The sequence below is a fragment of the Tachypleus tridentatus genome, chromosome 11 (assembly GCF_004210375.1).
Source record: "Tachypleus tridentatus isolate NWPU-2018 chromosome 11, ASM421037v1, whole genome shotgun sequence".
Lineage (NCBI taxonomy): Eukaryota > Metazoa > Arthropoda > Merostomata > Xiphosura > Limulidae > Tachypleus > Tachypleus tridentatus.
Window position 1 is genome coordinate 71,572,115 of NC_134835.1, and position 23,127 is coordinate 71,595,241.

Genomic DNA, 23,127 nt, shown 5'->3' on the forward strand with positions numbered 1-23,127 from the left:
TGATTTCTGCCTATATTCTTCATTTGTTTAATATTTTGACCTTTATTAAATGTTAATCATTGGAACCATATTTTAAGGAAGGCTAGTATAACTCGTCTTTTGTAAAGGTCGTTGGATCCTTTTTATGAAATTCGTTATACCTTGTATATATGATTCTAGGCGCTAGCTCTTCTATCCAAATCGACTTTTATGAATATATGGCTTAAAACTAAGTAGAATGTATACAAACATTTCTCTTATATATATTTCAGTTGTTGGGTTTACATTTTAATTTTTATTTTGCTGTATTTATAGCTTACATGTTTCGATAGGATAATAATTTTAAATATAATCTTAGCTATCTGAACAGACAAACGGGCAGAAATGTGCAATTTTTAAATTTAAAAAATAATCATTCATATTTTTAATTCTATGATAATCAAAATTAAATTACATTTTTAAAACGTTAGCCGTCTTTAAAAGTCTTATTTTGGTTTATAGTAGCAAGTATCCTGAGATTGTTACACCTATTTAGAAATAACCGCTCTAGACTGTGGTTGTGTTTTTATCAGTCTGTTAAGCCATGCTTGAAAGCTGACCTTTAAGGTTTTTGATCCTATTTCCTCATGGCAAAACAGAATGGTCATCGACTTTTAATTTGTTCAGACTGGTAGAACTAGGTGTAGTGATACATGTTTATGAGTACCATATTTTGTTTGTGTGATATTTTCTATAACTTGAGTCTTTTTTTTTGTTTGATATAGTCTTGTGTAAATTAAATTTTATATTGGTGTCCATTGACGTTTCAGATATATTGCTAAATTAGTTTTAATCTCTATGTTTTTATGCATCTTTGTTTCGTTCACTTGGTATTACACCTTAACTATTACCTGTATTCATTAACTATTTGATCACCTGCTGACCAAATCTGGTCCAACCTCCTTTTAACTGTGGTAGTAGCTTACCTGAATGATAAACAAGAAACACTGTACAAGAGTCGACCCATATAGTTCAACTTTTATGTAACTTAAATGTTTTTATACCATCCTGGTCTTTCTCCATAATTTATTTCTATGATTAGCTTGTTTGTTTGCTAAACAATGGACTATTTGTGCTCTGTCAACCTCGAATATAGAAAACCAATTTTTAGGTTTTCTCAGATTTGCCGCTGAGCCACTGAAGGCTACTTCTAATAAATAAACAAACGATTTATAACATAAATTTAACTTTCCCAATTTCTGCGTAGGAAGAAAGAAGTAAAGGAGTGTTTTGTTACGTTATTATCATTTTCAGCTTTAAAATATATTTTAATATGTTAGTACTTATCACTCTAATTTGTTTTGTAATCTCTCATTTCACGTTATTCTTCTCTCGTCTTCGAAGAATTCACGCACTATTAAATTGATTTCAGCGACATCTTAATATATGAGATAATTTCATCAAAAACTGTTTACTGAAAATACCTTTAAATTTTAGAATTGTTTTGAACAATTAATATTAAGAAGTACTGCAGTATGCATACCTGCTACATGAATTAATAAGTATTTATATCTCTATTTAAGTTAATAAACTCATTTGGTCCATAACAATACCAATATTTTCGCGGCAATGAACGCTTAACCTTACAAGTAATATTATTAGCATAAAATACAAGTTAAATTTCTGTAAAAGTTGTAGTTATCGTTTCTTATTGGTAACAAATTAAAAATTCCTCAAGGACAAACTTCAAATAATAGAAAAACCCTATTATGTTGATGGCTCACGAGTAGTAGTGGAATTTTTGTTTGTTTGTTTGTTTGAAGTTAAATACAAAGCTTAAATAAGGCTATTTGTGCTTTGCCCATCACAGGTGTCGAAACGCAAATCCTAGCATTATATGTCCGCAGACACATCACTGTACCACAGACGAAATGATGTGAATTTGTTTTATTAAAGAAAAGCATTTGTATTTACAGACAAACTATAAATAAAACATGGTTACTTAATGAAGTTTATCAGGTAATAGAATATGTTTTGTTTTGTTTGTTTGTTTGTTTGTTTGTTTGTTTGTTTGTTTTGACAAAAATAGGCTAGAAGTATGTTTATTTCACCTATCAAATTTCAGTGTGGTAATATCACAAGCATTGTTAATTACTGATAAATCAAAAAAAGTAGAAATTTAACGTTAATCACACATAGTTACTGACCTAAATGAAAAAACAATCTTTTGTTTATGGCACGAGCTAGTTGTCACATGAATCTTGTTGGTAATTACTTCTTTATCACAAAAGATAGTCTTTTGAAGTTTTATTGGAGTTTTAATAAATTGTTAAGGAATTATCAAGTGTGAGATACTCTATTAGCTATTTTTTCTCATTTAAATTTGCTCTTTTGAGTAAGCAACTCATGTTATCAACTCCTCCCTGGCACCCCAAAGCACACATTCACTGTTTGTTTGTTTTTCTTATGTTGGGATGCTCATTTAAATAGTCTAAGAGTTATTTTATTAAACAACCATTATGTAAATATCCCTGCTTTGAGAATGATAGAACTCTTCCCAATTTGAACATATTCTGAGATTCGATTCTCAGTCTTGTGTTTGTTTGTCACGTGCATCATAGCTGTTCCATAACGTCATCATTTGTGGGGGAAGTACAAGTGACGTTTTCTTCAAAGTCACACATTCCTAATTCGGAATTGAATAAAAATCCTTGCTTGCAATAATGTGAAATCTTTTTTCCAGCTTTACACCTATAGAATACGTGGCAAAATCTCGCATAATCAGGGTAGAAACCGTCTGGCCTATTAGAGCAATCGAACAAAAAACGGTGGGGAACGCCATGAACATGAGCTGGTTTGGACATTTTGTCAACAACATTGCTGGCTGTTGGACTCACTGTGAAACTTGTTGTAGATTTCTCAGGATCAACACAAGAAACAGTTTCGGCCAAGTCACAGGCCATTGTTCTAGTATTGAAACGTTTTCCTGTGGAACAAGTGTATAGAAATATCTGATCTTGAAAACAAGCATAATACTGTCGACATCCAGATTTAAAATCTGGATAATATACATTCATTCTTTCACCGCATTTGATATTTTTTACACTGGAAAGCTTTGGTGCCTGGCAAAAGACATTTTTAGGAAGGTCGCAATTTTTTGACTCAGGGTTAAAAAGTAACACACTTGGACAGCTGTATGTTTTTTTGATATTTCTGTAACAAATATGAAACTGTTTACATCCACTCTCATAGTCTGGAAAGAAACCAGTTTCTCCTTCGGGACATTCAAATCTATATTTATTAGTCAGTGATAAATCTGATGTTGTTTTATCAGATTGGTGTATTGATGAAAAACTGAAATCGGTTTCTCCTCTTGAATACTGCTGAGTGCTAGCAGAGGGGTTTGTTACGGTTGATAAAAAAGTGTGACGATTCAGTCTATAAGTAACAGTGTGAGGTTTTCTTGTCGACCCTGGGAAGAATGGTGACTCTTCTCCAAATGTAAATTTACGCAATGGTGATAAAGTGTTTTCTTGGGAACTCATTCTTGTTATAGGAGAATAGGATTTTTGACTGACACTGTCGTTTGGCTTTAACTTTACATTTGATTTGTCAATTGACGGCTCTGGGCTTCTACCTTCATATTCAGTACTGCTGCTCGGTGGAAAGATTCTGCTTCTCATACTGGGTGTTACTAGGTGTTTCTCCTTCACGTTTTTCACAACGCTGTTTGTTTCGTTAGTAGTTCCTAACCCGACAGGTTGCGCTGTGTTTCGAACGTATTCTAATCCTTCTTTGAGAACGGATGTTGTAATGTGTGGAACTGACACCGTGGTGGCGATGCGTGGTCTTTCTATCACCGTTCCGCCTTCTATTTTAATGTTGTATGAGGTATCATATTGGTTAATATCATCGTATTCTAGGCTTTTGTAAGGTAGTTGCGTTGCATAAAAACTTTCATCTAGTACACCATCTTTATTCTTGTCCTGACGAATATCAGCAATCACCACAACTCTATCATGCATACCATATGTTTCTCCTTGTTTTTCTACATATGACTCAGGAGTATCATAGATTTTGTAGTTAAAATATTCATAATCATGAGGCATACTTGTTGTTGCTAGTACGTCGCTAAAAAAAGAATAGTTTATTTCTTTCATCATTTCCTCTCTTTGATAAATAGGATATTTCTCAGTAACCATCTTATCATGATGAAGTTGTTTTTCATTCGTTAGTCGCATTTCATCTCTTAGGTTTTTCTCATTTGAAAAGGCATTAGTTTTGTTTTGAGTCTTAGTAAATTCTATTGACTTAAAGTCTTCGGAAGAATCACTTCTATGTGATTGGTCAGTTGCAGAATTGTTACTTTTTCTTTTATCTGTTATTATATGTTCATTAAAATCTTCTTGTGGTACCTGGTACTCACCATAAAGTGGTAATCTACACTGTACCTGAGATTCCAGCTCACAAACCATTGTTAAAGTGTTAAATAAATGATGCTTGGGACAATAAACTGTCATTTTTTGTCCGTTTTCGCAGATGAAATATTTTTGACAGTTTGTGGAATAGTCTGGATACATACCGTCTGTTTTAAAGCTGCACGAAAAGTCATCATTATCCTCTGTCCACGGGTCCTGTTGACAATTTACCTGAATAGGATCATCACAAGATTCAGTTCGAAGATTATACATTAGATTTTCGGGACACATGTAGGAAAATGTGTATTCATTAGCACATATGTGGAATAACTTGCAACTTAGTGCCCCGGCAGAATAAATACCATTGATTTTTTTGTGGCAACTAAATGTAGTGTCCGTTTTCTGTAACACGCGGATAATTTGCGAGTTAAATGTATAAGGACGAAATATCTGTTCTCCAACGTTTTGACATTGGTCCTTGTCAATGAGATCACAAGAACGTGTAACCACATTGAACCAGCTACCTGTGGGACAAAGGTATGTCCATCCACTCTCTCCCCAACACTCATGCCATTTCGTGCAACCACTTTTCACATCCATATAGATTCCTTCATCACCTTGCAAACATCTGAAATTTCCAAGGATTTTCGGAGCTATGCAGGAAACTGAATTAGCCTCTTGACATTGTTTGGTCACATCACTAAATTTCTTACCTTCTGGACACTTCAAAAGCTCTTTCCTTCCGTATGCACAAATGTAGTAACGATTACAGTCAGAAAAGAAATCTGGAAATAATCCTATTCGACCTTCACAACCATAATGAGACTGATGAAAAGAAGAGAAGACAGGGCTATTTTGGCAATTGACAAGAGTGGATTCCAAACATCTTCCAACTGAGGCATCAAACAAAGTTGACTGTGGACAATACTTAGCTAAGATTCTACGGTGGCTAATGCACAAGTAGTAGGCAGAGCAATCGGTGTTAATATCAGGGTACAGGCCGTCGGGTTTACCTTCGCAGTCAGGATCCTTTGCTGAAGAGCATTTCACCAACGAACGATGGTCACATCTCCAGGTTGCTGGATTCATCAGTTTACCCTGAGTACACGCTCCGAGATGTGTCACGTGGCCATCTCTGCAAATCAAAAATTCCCGACAACCAGTTTCCTCCAGGATGTATATCCCATTAGACTTATTTCGACATTCTGAAATTGCAGGCTTCTCACAGTTTGTTTTAGATGGATAATCGCAAGCTAGAGGGCGTTTGCTGAAAGCTAAGTTTGCAGGACAAGAAAAACTTTTCGGTTTGTTTTTAATGCACAGATGAAACGCTCGGCAGCCGTTATCATATTGTGGATAATACCCATCAGGCATGCCATTACAATTAAAAGTAGAGGAATTGAAGCACCGTACTCGTTTGGGATGATCACATTTCAATGTCTGTTCATTAAAAATTTTCCCTGGAGGACATATGTACTCTAATCTTTCACTGTTACGGCATAAATAATATCGCTTACAGCCTTCTATATAATCAGCATACAATCCGTCAGGCTTGTTCTCACAGGACAATTGCAAACAAGGTACTTCCTGTATGTCCCGACATGACCCTATCCTCCAATCAAAGCGTTTGTTTTCGGGACATCTAAAGTCCAGTTTTTGTCCGCCTAGTTAAAAATAAGAAGATTTTACTCAACTTGTAAACAGATGTTTAAACATAAATAAATATATTTTGTAAAAAGAAATTATTACACGTTTTCAAAACACTTTTCTTCTACGACATTACTCCAATCAGATAGTTCGTGTTTCTACTTAAATAACATATTTTATTTATTGCTATTTTCTTTCACGACATCGATTATACTATTTTGTAAATTGAATTTCCTTGTTTGTTGTTTTGATTTGATGTTTGTCATTACACTTTTACTATAAAGATTTATTTGCATTATTAGCTTAACGTACGTATTTAGGATTAACCAATATCTCCTAAATTGTCTGAAACCCCTGAAATATTACTAATATTGTTGCTCAACATACGGTTAACAACAATGGTACCCCATGAGAAAACAATGTTTTTTATCTTTATAAACAGAAACTTAACATACGTATATCTAATTATCTCAACTTATAGTCAGGCTGATTTTTAGTTTCGATCTAATTACACAGCTTGCTCTGGTAAGAATATAATGTTCTTTACTTCACGTGAAAATCACCGTTAAACACCATTTTTATAATTCATATTTAAGTATGCCAAAATATTTCTTAAACATATTTTTCGTAATAGCAAATAAAAATGTCGAGATTTAATCTGTATCGTTTTTCATCTTTAAAAGCGGTTTCCTACTAAAAATAACAGCTTTATATGAAGCCGAATTAACATTAACTATTACGTAATTAGGTGTCACTGGTATTTGTTATTAATAGATGTGTATTAACTTGTTTACAAAGTAGTTCTTCGACCCATCAAACGTGCAAAATATTTCCATATTTAAAAGAAATTTTACAGCATAAGTTAGTGTTCATGTTAATCTGTGTTAATATACTGTTGTTTTGTGTGTGTGTGTCTAAAATTTATGTAAATACAAAGGCATTTCTGAAAGGTGCAGCAAAGTATATTTTACATTTCCACTAAGCTGTCTCTTGGAGATCCGGCATGGTCAGGTGGTTAGGGTGCTCGACTCCTAATCTAAAGATCGCGAGTTCGAATCCCCATCACACCAAACATGCTCGCCCTTTCAGCCGTGGATGCATTACAATGTGATGATCACTCTCACTATGTGTTGGTAAAAGAGTAGCCCAAGAATTGGCAGTGGGTGGTGATGGCTAGTTGCCTTTCCTCTAGTCTTACACTGGTAAACTAGGGACGATAGCGTTGGTGTAGTTTTGCGCGAAATTGAAAAACAAACAATTTGTCTCTTGGAATTATGATGTTTGTTGAGTAAACATTATTTATAGTCACATTGCCGTAGGAAGCAATTTTTTGTTGGCCAAACCGTAGATACATCTGAACAATGTGACTCACCATATGTGCAAAGCACACTGCAGGCATTAAAAGCATGCCATTTCTAGAGGGTAGTTTTTCAAAATTTAATGCTATGAGATTGAATCTCGAAACATTTTAAGTACAAATACTAAGTACACGCAACGTTATTTATTGAATCAAAAGAAGCAAGTTTTAACATACCAGTTGCAACCGTACATGACATGAAAAAGTGGTCAGGCCATGGCCTAACTGGCCTTACCACTTCCTACGACCCTGAATCAGAATTCATAAGGTTGTTCAGAGTAAAACTCTCTCGAATGAACAACAGCTAGGGATAAGTTTATCATCTTGGTGGCAGCTAAAGCTACGAAAAAAATGGATCTTTTTTATGTAAATTATATTTCACACTACCTTATTCCTAAATGCCTCTCGAACGTTTTTCAAACCATCTCATGGGTATTTTTTATGCAGATGATGGATCGAATAAAACGATATTTTAGTCAGTAATAGTCGTTGTTTCAAGATGACTTCAAACCAATTTTTGATCGGCCCTAATACCTTTACTTGACTGCTTGAAACCATTTTTAGTCATTGTCATTGTCATTGGTTACAAATCATTTTTTAGTTAATACCAACTAACTGTTTTACAAAGTTATTTTAGAGAGTATCTTCTTAAAATTTATCATAAATTAAGTTTAACAATTACTTATAAATTGCTTACAATTGTCTATTGATAAGCATTAGTACTTCGGAAAAATTGGTTTAAATTATACATTTTGTCAGTTTCAGTATCACTGTTCGGTTAACTACCAATCGTCATTTAGTCAGAATCAGTTTCTCCATTGTATTAGTTGTAAGTTGGTTAAAATTGGACAACTGCTGGATAGATTTCAAATAACTCCAGACAGCGTCAGTGCTTCTATGGTATTTTTTGTTGAATGCTTTTAGTCAGAAATAATATTTCTGATGAACTGATTATAAATATATATTTTCATCTGTTAGTCTCTTTGTTGCATTGGTAACCAGTCATTGTTTAGCTAGAAGTAAATTTCTAGCTAAAGTGCATGAAGTTTTTTGTTAGTCCCAGTGTTTTATTTGATTGGTGACAAGTCTTTATGTTATTTTTTTTTTGTTTTAGGTTAAAATTTTCTCATGAAAAGTCTTAATAAAATAGTATTATCTGAATCCGACAGGGCAGACTTTCTGTTTTTTTTTCTCTTCCCTTTAGCATTCTTTGGAATTTGTTGCGTTTTGAAATAAGGATTTGAATTATTCTATAATTTTTAATTATCCACTATCTTATAACTTCCTGTGAAGTACATTTTTAGAAATGATATATTGATATATTTAAAAGTAAATGTTTATATTATAAAACTATAATACTCTTTTTACACACCTCGACACAAGTAAAATCCACTACAGCCACTAGCGTAGTCAGTGTAGACCCCATCCTCTTGATTTCTACACTCTCCAACTAGCACTGACGAGATTGACTTCTCGGGGTCAACACAGCGAACCCTATTTACCAAGTCACAGTGACCAGTATCGGAATTGTAAACGGTACCGTTGATGCACCAGAATACGTGGGTTTGTCCTCTCTCACACAGGTAGAAAATCTTGCATGCTCTCTTATATTCAGGATAGGTCCCGTCAGGTTTACTATTACAGTCAAATGGCAAATGGTCCAAACTGTATTCTTTTGGCTCGTAAACGTCGTCTAAGCTGAGAGCAGTAGAAAACTTTCGTGGATCCTGAAAACAAGAGAGAATTTGTTTTTCACTTGCTTTTCTTGTTATGTGTTGCAGAGAATGTTTCCTTCTTTGTGAGATTAGATACACTATTTCAAAATGCACCAGCTTTCTTCAAGCAATGCAAAGATAGTCTTTACAGAATATTTTATCCAAAACGTAACACCTAGTTCAAAATTACCATATCTAAAGAATATGAAACAATTTAAATATCAAAAACTTTTATTTAATACATTTATTGTTGTTTTCTTCCGGTCACTTAGATGTACCTCTATTGGCTTTGTTATGGCCCTACTAAACATAAAACGGTGATACATGGAAGTGACTAAAACATCTGTTTAGAAAAGCAAAATTACAAGTAGTCAGTCTTAAGCTTTTAATGTGTTCCGAAAAACAGAGCATCAAAACTAGCATTCTAGTTTCATTAAGATACAAAATAGCCATCAAATTGTTTCGTAACGGTATGGAGCCACTAACAAATTAATCTGGTTTGTTTTGTTTTATAATTATCAAACAATTGAAATACGTTACAAAACTATTACCTGAAGAGGAACTTGTGAGATGTCTTGTGCTTCTACAGCCGGGACTTGAAGTAGATGAAACCCTTAAAAAGACAAATCCTAGCATTATGTTTCAATTAATAGAAAAGTTATATTTCAAAGTATATTATTTTACCGTATATTTTCAGTGTGAACTGTGTCTTATACGAAACAAGAGCTAAACGACCAGGTCAGAGACCATTAGGCATAACCACAGAGATCTCCAATTTAGAGTTGCTATCGAAGAAAAGTGACCAGTCAGCAACACTCGCTGTCTATAAGGCTAGTTTTAAATTGACTGTCATAATTATAGCACCCCCACAACTGTACTGAGAGTGTTCAATCCTAAGGCCTTAAAAGTGTAAGTAAAGAAGAATATACTTGTCTTAAGGGAACACAGCTTCACCAAGGAACCGAATCTTAAGTTCTATTTACCCAGGTTTTACTTATTTGTTGTTAAGCATAAAACTACACAATTAGTTATCCATGATTTGTCTACCACGGGTATCAGAACAGAGTTTTCAGCGTTACACATCCATAAACTTACTTATGACCCAATGAGGGGGAAAATTGTCCGAAAACTTTGAACGTGATATAGTCCCTCAAAACAATATTATGTATGTGAATAAACGTTATTTTAATACAAACCAACACTTCTTTTATTTCTCTTTCTTTCAACTACAGAAATAAATTCATTTATTTCCACAACCAAAACAAAATTTCCAACAAAGGACTAAAAGTCCGACAATTAGGGCCAAAGTTTCAGCTTTTTAGAAGTTATTTTATCCAAGAAAAATTAACGCTTATCTCAAAAGAAAACTTAAAATCTCAATATTTTTTCAGTTATAATTTAATTTTGTAAACACTTTGTGGAGATACAACACATGTAAGTTTTCTAAACTTCTTGTTATAATATCGCTTTTTTGTGTGTATGACTCAAACAGTATGAGGTAATATGATGGACTCCTGATAATTTGCTTAAAATGTTTACTGGATAACAGTAAACAGCCAGTAAATTTTACTGGCTAAGAAAAGTTTATTTAACTAATCCCCTACATAGCAAGAAACCGGGTTCCGATATTCGTGGTGGGCAGAGCACAGATAGCCCATTCTATAGCTTTGCGCTTAATTCCCAAACAAAAAATCAAACAAACAAACAAAACCTCTTACTTTCGAAGTATTTCCAGCGCCACATCTACCAACATACTAGATTAGTTGTTTGAATAAAAAGCATGACAATGTTTAACACACGCTGTAAAAATCACTGGAATCATTCCAGAACATATTATGTTTGCAGTTGTTTCATTTAGAAATAAGCTTGGAATGTTAACTAAGAATGTCAAAAAGAGCACTGAACTTCTTTTGTAACAATAATTGAAACATCTTGTCACTGGACATCATTTGTGATAATAAATAAAACATTCTCTCACTAAACACCTTTTGTGACAGTAATTGAAACATCCTGTCACTGAACATCTTCTATAACAGTAATTGATGCATTCTGCATCAGGTACACTTACGTTCTTACTATGCCTTTGATAAAAATTAGCTCCCCAAAGACATAATCATTTCCAATATGTATTTCTCGTTGTAATCATTCTGTAGCATGTATGGAGCGTGAACACGAAATGAGTGGTGACCAACTGATTGATCAACTGGGTAGTGAATAGAAACTCCTTTGTTTATTCTTGTGTTTCGTGAGAACGGTTATATTTATAAACATGCTCGAATACATTTGCTTGTAGCAATACCTCCTTCTGGGATTGGAAGCAATAACACTGACGTAAATCTACTTCTGATAAAAAAAACACTTGAATGTTTAGTTATATAAATTTTAACACCACCTATTGTGTAAAGAACTTGAAGGTAAGCACTTTTTTATGAGAAGTGACAATAAGGACGTGAGTTAACACAGTACCTGCAAGGTCATTCTGTTTGGATTAAACACTTGAGAAGTTAAAAACAATTATTTTTGCCCTGTTCTAACTACCTATTTTGGTTTGTGATTTTCATGGTTATTAAGGTTTAACACCACCGTAGCTGTTAAATTTTTTATCGCGTGATACCACCCTTATGTGTGTTAATTTAGTACGAGGATTCACAGTTCGCGTTCTCTTGTTGCAAAAACACGTTACGTATATTGAGACCGTAGATGAACTATAAGAGTAGCAGTTAAATTTCTATATTCGACCAAACATGAATAATCCAAAAGTTGGCGACAGTTTCTGATGACTAATTGTTTTCCATATAGTCTATCAATGTGTCTTTGTGCAAAACTATGAAATGTTGTTTTCTTTTTTTCTTTTCTCTTTGTAAATAAGCACAAAACCGCACATTGAGTTATCTACGCTGTGCCCACAAACGAGTTACCGCTGAGCCCTTTGAAGGAATGTGGAAATTCTGAAAGAAACAAACAAATATTTTTAAGAGTACAAAACTTGGTATTACTCTTAGAATGCGCTGAGTTCAGTTTAAATCCAAAACAAAACAAAATTCTTATGGTCCAGCACCTTTCCTCATATTATTTATAGAGAAAAACAAAATAGTGATATTAGACATAATATTGTAAGACATTTTAACTGTGTTTATATGACAAAAGTAATTGAAATTCCAAAACCTCATCTACGTGTTATAGAAAAAAAATACTTTTTTCTGCCCGTGCATATGTGCATATGATGTACTTATTTAAATAATAATAATGTTATCTTCAAATTTTACTTTTCTGGTGTGATTTATGTAATGATTTTACTAGTTTGTTTCACGACCTGCAACTTGTTGGGTCTGTTGTAAAGGGCCTTCATGTAAGTAATTATTACTAGTAGTGATGATATTAAGTGTATATGAAAATAAACCAGGACAGGACATGTGAAAAATTTATTACTTGAATCGCAGGCAGACTTCATGCAGAAAATGGGTCTAATGCATAAGTGTCCAATTACTTGTTACTTACGACGCTAAGACATTTAAGGATATTGTGGTTGTTGTCATTTGTACTAAACAAATTGCTCGTTATTATGTGAAGAAAAAATAAAGTTTCGTTCAGAGATCGCTTATTTTCCCATCACAGAAATAGAAAACCATATCTAACCACCAATAACAGAAGTCACTAGCTGGACACAATATGCTATGTTCTTAAAGCTCACGAAATTGCGTGTTTCTGGGCTTATTCGGTATTAAAATAAACATGCAGCTCTTCTTCCGGTCTGATGTTTTATCTGAAGAGAGAACTGTTATTTACTCATTAGCCCGATAGTGTCTCAACACGAAGTCTTAGGGCTAACAGCGCTAAAAATAGATTAATAATAGCGATCAGTATAAAACAGATAGCCTATTGTATTGCTCTACTTTCAACAACAGACGAGTGGACTGCTAACACGGGTCCTGAGAACCCGCAGTCTTGCGCACGAGGTAGTTAATAAAAACCAAAGAGAGGAGGTGTATGCTTTGAGCACGACTGTCTTACGGCGGAGTCTTTTACCATGGCAACTACGTTGTAGGGCTATTGTTAGTACTTATGGTAATCATTTAGAACATTGTTGCAACATTGAGTGTAACGACGTGGTGAGGTTCATAGAATAATGTTATATAGTGTTCTCAACCTCTGTGTGTATGTATATATATAGAGAGAGAGAGATACCTTAGCTTCTAAAATGTGTTTAATAAAACAGATGGTAATTCAAATTACTTCACTCTTTATTCTGTATTGACATTAAAATCTTTTGGGCTCAAAGAAAGATGATTGAGGTCTCTATTATACAAAAGAGGTTAGGATTTTTATAGAACATCAGAACTGAATATTTATGATTTATCATATTGCTCAGAAAATGTAGGCATTTAATTGGGCGCCACAATCTCATAACATCAGGGAACATTTTGGTAAACAATGTATTTGTGCATAATGTTCATGATGTTAGAAAAACACGTAGTTTAAGAAATCTTGAAGGAAATAAATAAAAACCATGTAACCCGAGCGCTTTCGAAAGATGGATTTCTGGGAATCAGTCTGACCTTGAAGAAGAAAGGTCCACCTTTCGCTCGGATTACATGGTTTTTATTAATATGTACATAATGTATCATTAAGAGTGGGCGATTTAAACGAATAACTAGGCAAATTAATCACAAATTGCTTTTTTACTTTAGCCATGTATAAGACTGAAACTCTCTTTAGTGACGATCACGAACTGTCATCCAAGATTTTTATTTCTTAACATTGAAAATCTATTTATTTTGTTTCAGGGTTTGTAAAGTAATACTAAAGTGTTGTTTTATCACCATACAATCACACACATCTGAGTAAGACAACAGTAAACACAAGAGAGCGTAAATGTCCAAACATCCCATGCATGGAAACTACCTTATTATCATATAAGAAAAAAACAACAATACATTATGTTTCTTCCTTGTTAGAGTTTCTTATCATTAGAGATTAAATGCTAGATACAAAACAGGTTGGATTCAGGGTTTACTGTTTTAGATTTATTACCATATCTTGTGAAAAAGTGATAATTTGTTGTCCCACTTGTGCAAATATACCTTTCATTATTTGAATTTACAGTTACAGATTACATTTTGTTTTTGATTTGATGTTTAGGAAAATTGCTGTTTCGTGTCACGTCTTTTTTTTGTTTTTACCGTACTTAGTACTGTTCAATACTATTTTCATGATGAATTGATTTAATATATACGATAAATTTGAATTATCGGCTACAACAAAGGTGAATGTTTTTAGACAAAGTATTTGTATATGTATCAAGTTTACACTAGGTTTAAATTCGTGTCTTCAAAATAAACTAGAACAACTTTGTTGCATTTTTTTTCTGAAAAACAAAAATACTTGTATGACAGACTTGCCTAGTTGGCCAGGCCTAGCCAGGTGGTTAAAGGCACTCGTTATCTGAGGGTCGCGGGTTCAAATCGCCGTCACACCAAACATGCTTGCCATGGGCTTTATAATTTGACGGTTAATTCTACTATTCATTGGTAAAAGAGTAGCCCAAGAGTTGCCGGTAGGTGGTGATAACTAGGTGCCTTTCCTTTAGCCTTACACTGCTAAATTAGGGACGGATAGCGCAGATAGCCTTAGTATAGCTTTGCGCGAAATTCAAAACAAACAACCTTGTCTAGTTAATGACTATCGTATTGAATAAAACACATTTTTGATTAAAATAACGTTCACCTACACGATTGACCAGTCTACTATTGATATTAAAATTACAGTAGTGGATAACGTTTTACATTTTTAGGAACCAGAAGAATGACCGTAAAGTATAACTAATGAACTTTCTTGGTCCCAGATTGGGCAGTAGACAATGTTGGCTGTTTTTTAGTTGTTGTTTTTTTGCAGAGTATTTACGATTGTTTTCTTTTTCCTTCTTACGACCTACTTGGTGTACATTGTCGTATTTTCCTGACCTTAGCTAGGATTTGTTGCCTTATTCGTGAAATAGGTCAATGGCTTTTACGTGGTAGTAATAATGATGAAGAACTGTACTTCGAAGCTTATATCATTTCGCTGTCTACGTCTAAACTACTCCGAAAGTCAAACTGCAGTAAAGAAGAAAAAAAAAACACTATCTGTCTCGCTGTGTTTCGATTTACTGTTGTGATTTTGAAGAAGTGGTGATTTAACTAAATAATTTAAAGTATTTATCGTCGTAGTCTGGTAAAAGATTAGTCTTTAAGCAACTAAATATCACATAAAAAAAACAACTTATATCAAACCAACAAAGAAAAGGAGTGTGTAGATTTAAATATATAACAATTATGGAAGCTATGAGAAACGCTAGAGGAAATATATTGTAATTTAATTCGTAATTCACTTCACAATCTACAAATACTTATGTGCTCATCTATGTCGTCATTCCTACTTGATGGTAAATAAGGCAGCCCTAATAGTGTATGCCATGTGGGGGCGCTCACCTCACGAATTGACCTCACTATACGTGATATACCGTCTATGGAAACAAGGTGCATTACCGCTTTGTGCAATAGTTCCAAACAGCATCTGTTTCAAGCACCGTTCCGGGTATTCACAAATAAACATCAAGACTCGCATAGCTATGATCCAACTCAGGTTCTGTCATCGGTGGCCTATTTTTTTTTATGGAAATCACTCTATGTATAGTTCCTTTAAAGTGATAAAAATTTAGACTTCACATTACAATAAATCAATGAAACTTGAAAGAAAACTAAGAAATCAATTCTAAAATTTAATATGCTATAATATTTTTCTTTTATTAGTTTGTTTGTTTTAACAGCTGTTGATAATAAAATGAAAACCGATTTTTTTTAAATATTAATTAACATACTGTATTCTAAGTAAAACAATAAATCTTTATACTTGAATATATGAAAGAAATTCCATAATATTCGCAATTTACAAGAAAATGGTCATACAGTTTAAGGTTTTTATTATTTTCCCATTTGATGTGAAGGCCAAAAGCATCTGATAAAGTCCATACATATGATTTATAAAATTCTAGCAGAAAATCAAAGTCCATTTATCATACGGCCCGGCATGGTCAGGTGGTTAAAGCACTTGGCTCGTGTTCTGAGGGCCGCGGGTTCGAATTCCCATCACATTAAATATGCTCGCCCTTTCAGCCGTGGGTAGCGTTGTAATGTGACGGTTAATCCTTTCTATTCGTTGGTAAAAGAGTAGCTTAAGAGTTGGCGGTGGGTGGTGATGACTAGCTACCTTCTCTCTAATTTTACACTGCTAAATTAGGGACGGCTAACGCAAATAGCCCTCTGTAGCTTTGCGCGAAATTCGAACCAAGCTGTTTAAAATAATAACAACCACAATAAACTTACATTAATAATACTCCGCTATCAGATCAGAGAGTGCTTAAGTAGCTGTTTACTAACGACAAAATCACCTTTTAACTATACATAATTGAAAGGGTTTTATCACCGAAGACGGACAGAGGTTATATTTCAAAGGTGTTCGTGTTTGTCTGCATGATTTCTCGAAATTGACGAAATGGATTTCAATTATAGTTGGTATACCTTTGGAATGTCCCCCAACTTAAAAGTGTTTAGTTTTTGGAAGATGAAGGTCAAAGTTTAAGGTCACGAAGATAAGAAAAATTTCTATTTGTTAATATGAAAAGTGATATTTCACAATATTTTTACTCCATAAATCAATAACAAAGTATCGGATTTTGACGAAGTTTGGTAGATATATGTAGAATAGTCCGTGCTTTTTGATAAAGATGGACTCATGGACACATTTTCATCTGTTTTGAAAGCCGTATATGATCAATGCTGCATGGCGGAGGTATAAACTCTTCTGAGTTCCTCTCTAGGCTAATACTACTGACATTAAGTCGACTGTTGTACAACATTCCTTTTATTAGTGCAAACTAATTCTATATATATTATTAAAATGTTTTTCTACACTAATTAGAATTTCTACAAATTTTAAAGTTTCTCTATATAGCTTCTAAACATTACCTATGTTTTCCTACCTCCGTCAGTAGTATCTATATAAAACAAAATACTCTTAAATATTACAGTAGTTGAAATCAAAACGGTACACTTGTAAAAGTTTTGTAATATAAATATTTTATTGTTGTGTTGCGTAAAAAATACTGCGAAATTTAAAGTATTGATGAAATCAGCTTTATAATTATTTTATGGATCATAGTTTTAATTACAAAATCAGTAACTGACAAGTCGCTCATTAGGACTATAAATTTGAAGCCCTAATCTGTTCGTTTAAGGGATTCAGAAATGACGTGTTGCTCATTAAGAGAGTGAAATAGTGCATTGTTCCACTCAGCTAACCCGATTTTTCAGTTTATTTAAATAGTGTTTAATATTATATTATATTTAAAATACTCTATTTTTGTCTTTTAACATATCTGTGCACAAGTCAGAGCACCTGAGCTTAACTTCTTTAAAAAGTTGTAGAGTTGTAGATCTTCACCACGTAACACATGTAGCACTTATAAAAGACTTTTTAATTCCAAGAAAGACGCATATTGGGCCTTCATTAATACATTCTCATGAAATCGAATCAGTATCAAGCGATATTAGTTAATACGAGTCGCTCTGAACCAGGATTAAAGTTGACTCATTTACAAGCTATGTCCGAACAATTGATTCATTACGTCGAATGTCCAAGTGTTCTGAGTTATTTGCTATACTTACCAAGTGACAAGAAATGAGATTTAGAAGATACACTAAGTCAGTCATAAAATAATTATTTCAATATTACCTTCTTTGTAGATTGTATTAATTAACAGTGTTTTTGTGCAAGTTGTCTCAAAATTGCATATAGTTTTAGCGTTAAAACGAACCACTGGTGGCCCAACTGTAAGATTAATGGGTTCTAATGCTAATATTCTCGGATTAAGCCCTATTGCGGACACAGCTGTCATAACCCATTATACAACTTTGCGTTGTACACACAATAAATTTGTAAATATAGGCCTCGTTTACTTTTCTCTTTCACAGTAAAACGTAGATTTAGTAGTACTAAGACATTTAACTCATATGTTCATGAGTATATCTTAAAAACTAAACAAAACCAAAACTGAAAAAAAAACACTTAAAAATGCAATGTTTTGTTGGCAACAATTTTTATACATGGTTGATTTTTGTGTCCTTAGATGTGTTTGAGTTTTGGAAAGTAAGAAACTAGAAAAGTTGCTTTAAGAAGTATATATTATACAACAGCACCATCTTTACCTTATGGATTTTAAAACTTATTACTGTTTATCCCACTTTATGCTCCAACGACTAACTGACAAAATACTTGACAAATATATATAGCGTACATTCACATACAAAGTTCATTATTTTGATTACAGAAACTTTTTACTTTTAATATCCACACACTCGAAACACAGATAAAAAAATGTGTTTTTTTCATATTTCAAGAATTATTAAATTAAATGTTGTTAAATTTATTTTTTCTAACAACTATTTTGGCTGTTACGTGGTCAGTGCTTTTTATCCTTCTGATATGTTTCTAACACTTAACCCTTATTTGAATATCTAACCTTTTTTCGTGAATCGTATTCAGACACAGACTAAATGTTTCATTATATTATTAAGAGTAAACGTTAGAAGATGGATAAAAAAATTAAAACAAATTTTCAGCAATTTTCCTCCTGCTTCACGTGTAAATACTTGTTTCATATCATGTGTGTATATATTGTTATAATTGCATCAGTTCCTTAAGTATTATGAAAAAAAAACATGTCCTCAATAGGAAGTTTTTAATTAATGTGGCTGGAGACCAGTGTATAGGTACTTGTAGCAGAGATTTCGTATTGGGTAAAGTGTACATTATTAACCATACTTCTCTAAAGCCCTGAAAACATTAATTTTATTAAATACACTAAATACACAAATACACTAAGAGATTGTTAATGTAGTTACATGGTAGTATTTTGCATTTTAAGGAGATATAGATATATATACATGGTTGTTTATCAAACTATCTTGTATAGGCCTTTCGGAAAACTAAAGCGCAAGTCGTGTTACCAATTATATCTTATTTATGCTTGGTTTTTAATTCAACTACAATTTACAAATGAAGTATAAGTCTTAGAACTTATTACAAGTAATATAACTAGTACGTTTCTTGATGTAAACAGCTATAAAAGGAACTTCCATTATTAGGTTTTCAGCTGGATAACCAGACTTGTAATTAAATTGTTCTACTTAAAATAAAAAAACAACAACTTACGAATGTAAAGTAAAAGCAGTGTAAGACTCAAACCAGCCATCACATAGTACGTCCAGAAGGGTCTTTCCTTGATAAATTTCTTCCGGAAGTCCGTCTTTGTTAATTTCCTCCTTTTACTCACTGTTATTTAACTTACTTCTTTTTCGTCTTCCTGATTTATTATAAACGCAGAAAATATCAGCTTTGGCAAAATCTTCTCTGTGTAATATTGTATCTCCTGTAACAATGTTTTGAAAAAAAAAACTGAAACGAGATGATTCCTATGTTAGAGCAATGGGATCCTACAACCGGTTGAAGCCCAGTCAGAAGTTAAAATGATAAGGGTGTCGCGTGCCACCTGGCCCCCTTTACAGGTCCCGATAGTATGCAGCCTGGTAACGAATCCCCACGCGCTGCTTGTTCAAGGAAAAAAAAGACACTAGCTGACGATGCGGATAAAGAAGCAATATCCACTGAGTTTGTAAAAATTCAATCTCTCACACATTTCGATATGGATATCATATAAATGTGTTTTTAAATGTCGATATTTTATTTCCAGCACCTAAAAGTGATACTTGAAAAACTGTATTTAATAAATAAATAAAGATTGTGTTAAAAAATTAAAGATCTGTAGAAATAAAAACTTCATTGTTTAGATACAATGCGATACATTCAGATATGTTTTTTTTGTAATTAAGCGTCTCTACAAAAATGGTTCAAATAACACTAAGGAACCTCTCTGCGTATAAGAATAATATTTTCTCTTAATTTCTTTACACGTCATTGTCTTTTTGCATAAAGACATCTTTTGTCAAAAATGAATTATTTTTGTATTGTTTGTGTTATTTTTACTAGAGTTTTCATAATTGAGAAATTATTTATACTTATAATTATTTATTTGAGATATTTGGGATGTTTATCTAAACGACAGCGTATGCGTTATCTAGGCTGAACAGTTAGGTAAGACACCTTCAGATTCAGGTGTAATATTCTTTCATCTATAACTGCTGATCAGAGAAAGGCTAAAGAACCAGCAGCACCCGCCGCCTATTTTGCTCCTTCTTACCAAATAACACACACCAAGCACACACAATAGAGTAAAGTACGGCGATTGCTCAGTAACATTTCGCAGGTTGGATCTTGGATCTTGCGAACTAGAGTCCAGCAAAGAGATTATTAGATTCCAATCACATTCTGTTTTATTTTATATAAAATTGCTATATTTTCATGCTTCAACAGACAAGTTAAATTTTTAAGCTATGTTAAAACAAACTATATTTGTTCATTTTAATAAAAAAAAATCAGCATGTAAGGTTTGTATATTTGTAGTGCGACCTATGTTTATCTTAAGGGTTATTATGTCATTAAACTTTGCAATATTATATGTCTGACAAAACGGTGGTTTTTATATGATTTTAAAAAAATAAATGTGATCAAGTTATTAACCTTGTAAAAATGGTTAGAATTTACAATTTTAAACGTAACGCTCTTTGTTTTGAATTTCACGCAAAGCTACTCGAGAGCTATCTGCGCTAGCCGTCCCTAATATTGCAGTGTAAGACTAGAAGGAAGGCAGCTAGTCATCACCACCCACCGCCAACTCTTGGACTACTCTTTTACCAACGAATAGTGGGATTGACCGTAACATTATAACGGCACCACGGCTGAAAGAGCGAGCATGTTTGGTGCGACGGAGATTCGAACTCTCAACCCTCAGATTACCAATCGAACGCCTTAGCTCACCAGGCCATGCCGGGCCTAAACGTAATGCACAGAACATTTCGATATCAATACATATATACATTTGTATCCTGAAACTTTGAATTTATGGTACAAATATTGCATATGTACCTTCTTTCACATATCATATTCTTCAATTTCCATTCTAACATTGAAATGATCTACTTAATTGATTTTATACTGCTTTATATATTTTTAGTATCGAAAAATATGAAACTACTGATTAAGATTACGGGAATTACATAATTAAAAAAACAGAGATGTTTAAGCCTGAACGTTTTGAATGTCCTTTAAACACAAAGCTGAAACACAGTTTTTAAAAAAATGTTATCGCAAATTTAGTGACATCTAGGAATAAAACTTTGTATTACCTGCCTCCAAGTTGTTGTTTTTGTTGTTTTGAGCCAAGAATTCTTTTAATATATTGTTATCTTTCTCCCCAATTGTGGTAGATCTATAGAATTAAAGTTGAAATTAACAGCAAAATAACATACCGGTTATTTTCGTTCTACATGCTTTCGTCACTAAAGTTTAATGAATTAGCTAGGATTAAAGCTAAGAATATTGAAATGATTTTACTGTTTTTATCTCAGTAAAAAGCGCACAAGAAATGTGACTGAAATATGTAAGTGTATATTCAAAATCAATCTTTAGATATTGTTACTCTCACCTGTATGTTTCCCGGATCTTAATATTAATATATAACAATAATAAAACGAGAACAAGCAGGTATATATATATATATATATTGCTTAACTTGTAGGAATTAGTCTTGATTCAAAATCACGTCATCAGTTTGACTGGTTCAGTTGTAATCTGTTTTAGTAGCTAGCTTTCTTATGTATGCAGGAACTGTGCCAACTAACAGATCCGCTTGTGCAATTTCATTAGGTACACAATGATGAAAGTCGACAATAAACCTATCTCATAGTTTTTCATGAAAATGTAGCACTGTGCTAAGAAAATACTTTATTATATTCAACAGCATCTACCGTAAATGTCTTAAAATAAACAGATCACTGAAGAATAAAGAGTATTTGCAAACTCTTAAGGAACGTTCTGATGGTTAGAAGATTTGTTTTATATACTCTGAGTTAATGGTTTCTGGGGTTTTCCAAGCTTTTTTTTTTCTATGTACTGTTGCTTCATAAGTCAATTTCACCAATGAGTTGAACTCTCAAAGAATTGCAGCTTTACAAAAACAGAGGTCAGAATTTTGAATGAAATTATTTAATTACATATTACTTGGCAACAACATTAACATTTGTTACCATTTAAAATGTGCAATGGTTGGTAATTAAAATATTTTGTATATAATGCTCAGTCTACATAGTTGTTTATAGCTAAAACAGTGCATCTGAAGCGTCTGGATACAATGTTTACAAAACTAAAATACTTTCCTAACTCAATTAATTAGGATGAAAGCATTTTTTAAAATATTTGTCCGGTAAATAAGATATTCTGGCAAAGTTTTCTTTCGTGAATGGGCCTGGCATGGCCGAGCGCGTAAGGCGTGCGACTCGTAATCCGAGGGTCGCGGGTTCGCGCCCGCGTCGCGCTAAACATGCTCGCCGTCCCAGCCGTGGGGGTGTATAATGTTACGGTCAATCCCACTATTCGTTGGTAAAAGAGTAGCCCAAGAGTTGGCGGTGGGTGGTGATGACTAGCTGCCTTCCCTCTGGTCTTACACTGCTAAATTAGGGACGGCTAGCACATATAGCCCTCGAGTAGCTTTGTGCGAAATTCCAAAACAAACAAACAAACTTTCGTGAATGAGTTGGAAATTTTGTAGGAAAACTACGTAACAAATTATTGCAAGTGAATTAAGCGGCAAAACTTAATTAATATGTGCGTACATGGATGACACAATTGAATATTAATTTAAGAATGATTAATAAAATTGCAAATTCGGTTTGATGATAATTTCGCTGTAAAGAAACGTATATTTATGTAATGAAAATAGACTAGCTCAATCATTCATTATCATTAACCGAGACTGACATACCGAAAGCTGTTAAAAGATTGTTTGTAGAGAAGCACATGACAGGTTATTTGTACTCTGCCC

General features: G+C 33.4%; 1 protein-coding gene across 2 annotated transcripts; it reads right to left on the reverse strand.

Annotated features, from left to right (window-relative positions):
* Positions 1-1,890: 1,890 nt before the first annotated feature.
* Positions 1,891-21,532, reverse strand: LOC143232423 (uncharacterized). Of its 2 annotated transcripts, XM_076467872.1 has the most exons (5): positions 21,434-21,532; positions 19,344-19,494; positions 9,647-9,708; positions 8,753-9,107; positions 1,891-6,040 (listed from the first exon to the last, which is right to left on the reverse strand). In XM_076467872.1, the coding sequence occupies exons 2-5, from the start codon at positions 19,381-19,383 to the stop codon at positions 2,574-2,576; spliced, it is 3,924 nt and encodes a 1,307-aa protein (XP_076323987.1). In that variant the 5' UTR covers positions 19,384-19,494; positions 21,434-21,532; the 3' UTR covers positions 1,891-2,573. The 2 variants fall into 2 exon arrangements, with proteins under 2 accessions (XP_076323987.1, XP_076323986.1); XM_076467871.1 differs by lacking the exon at positions 21,434-21,532 and having other exon boundaries at positions 19,344-19,692.
* Positions 21,533-23,127: the final 1,595 nt, after the last annotated feature.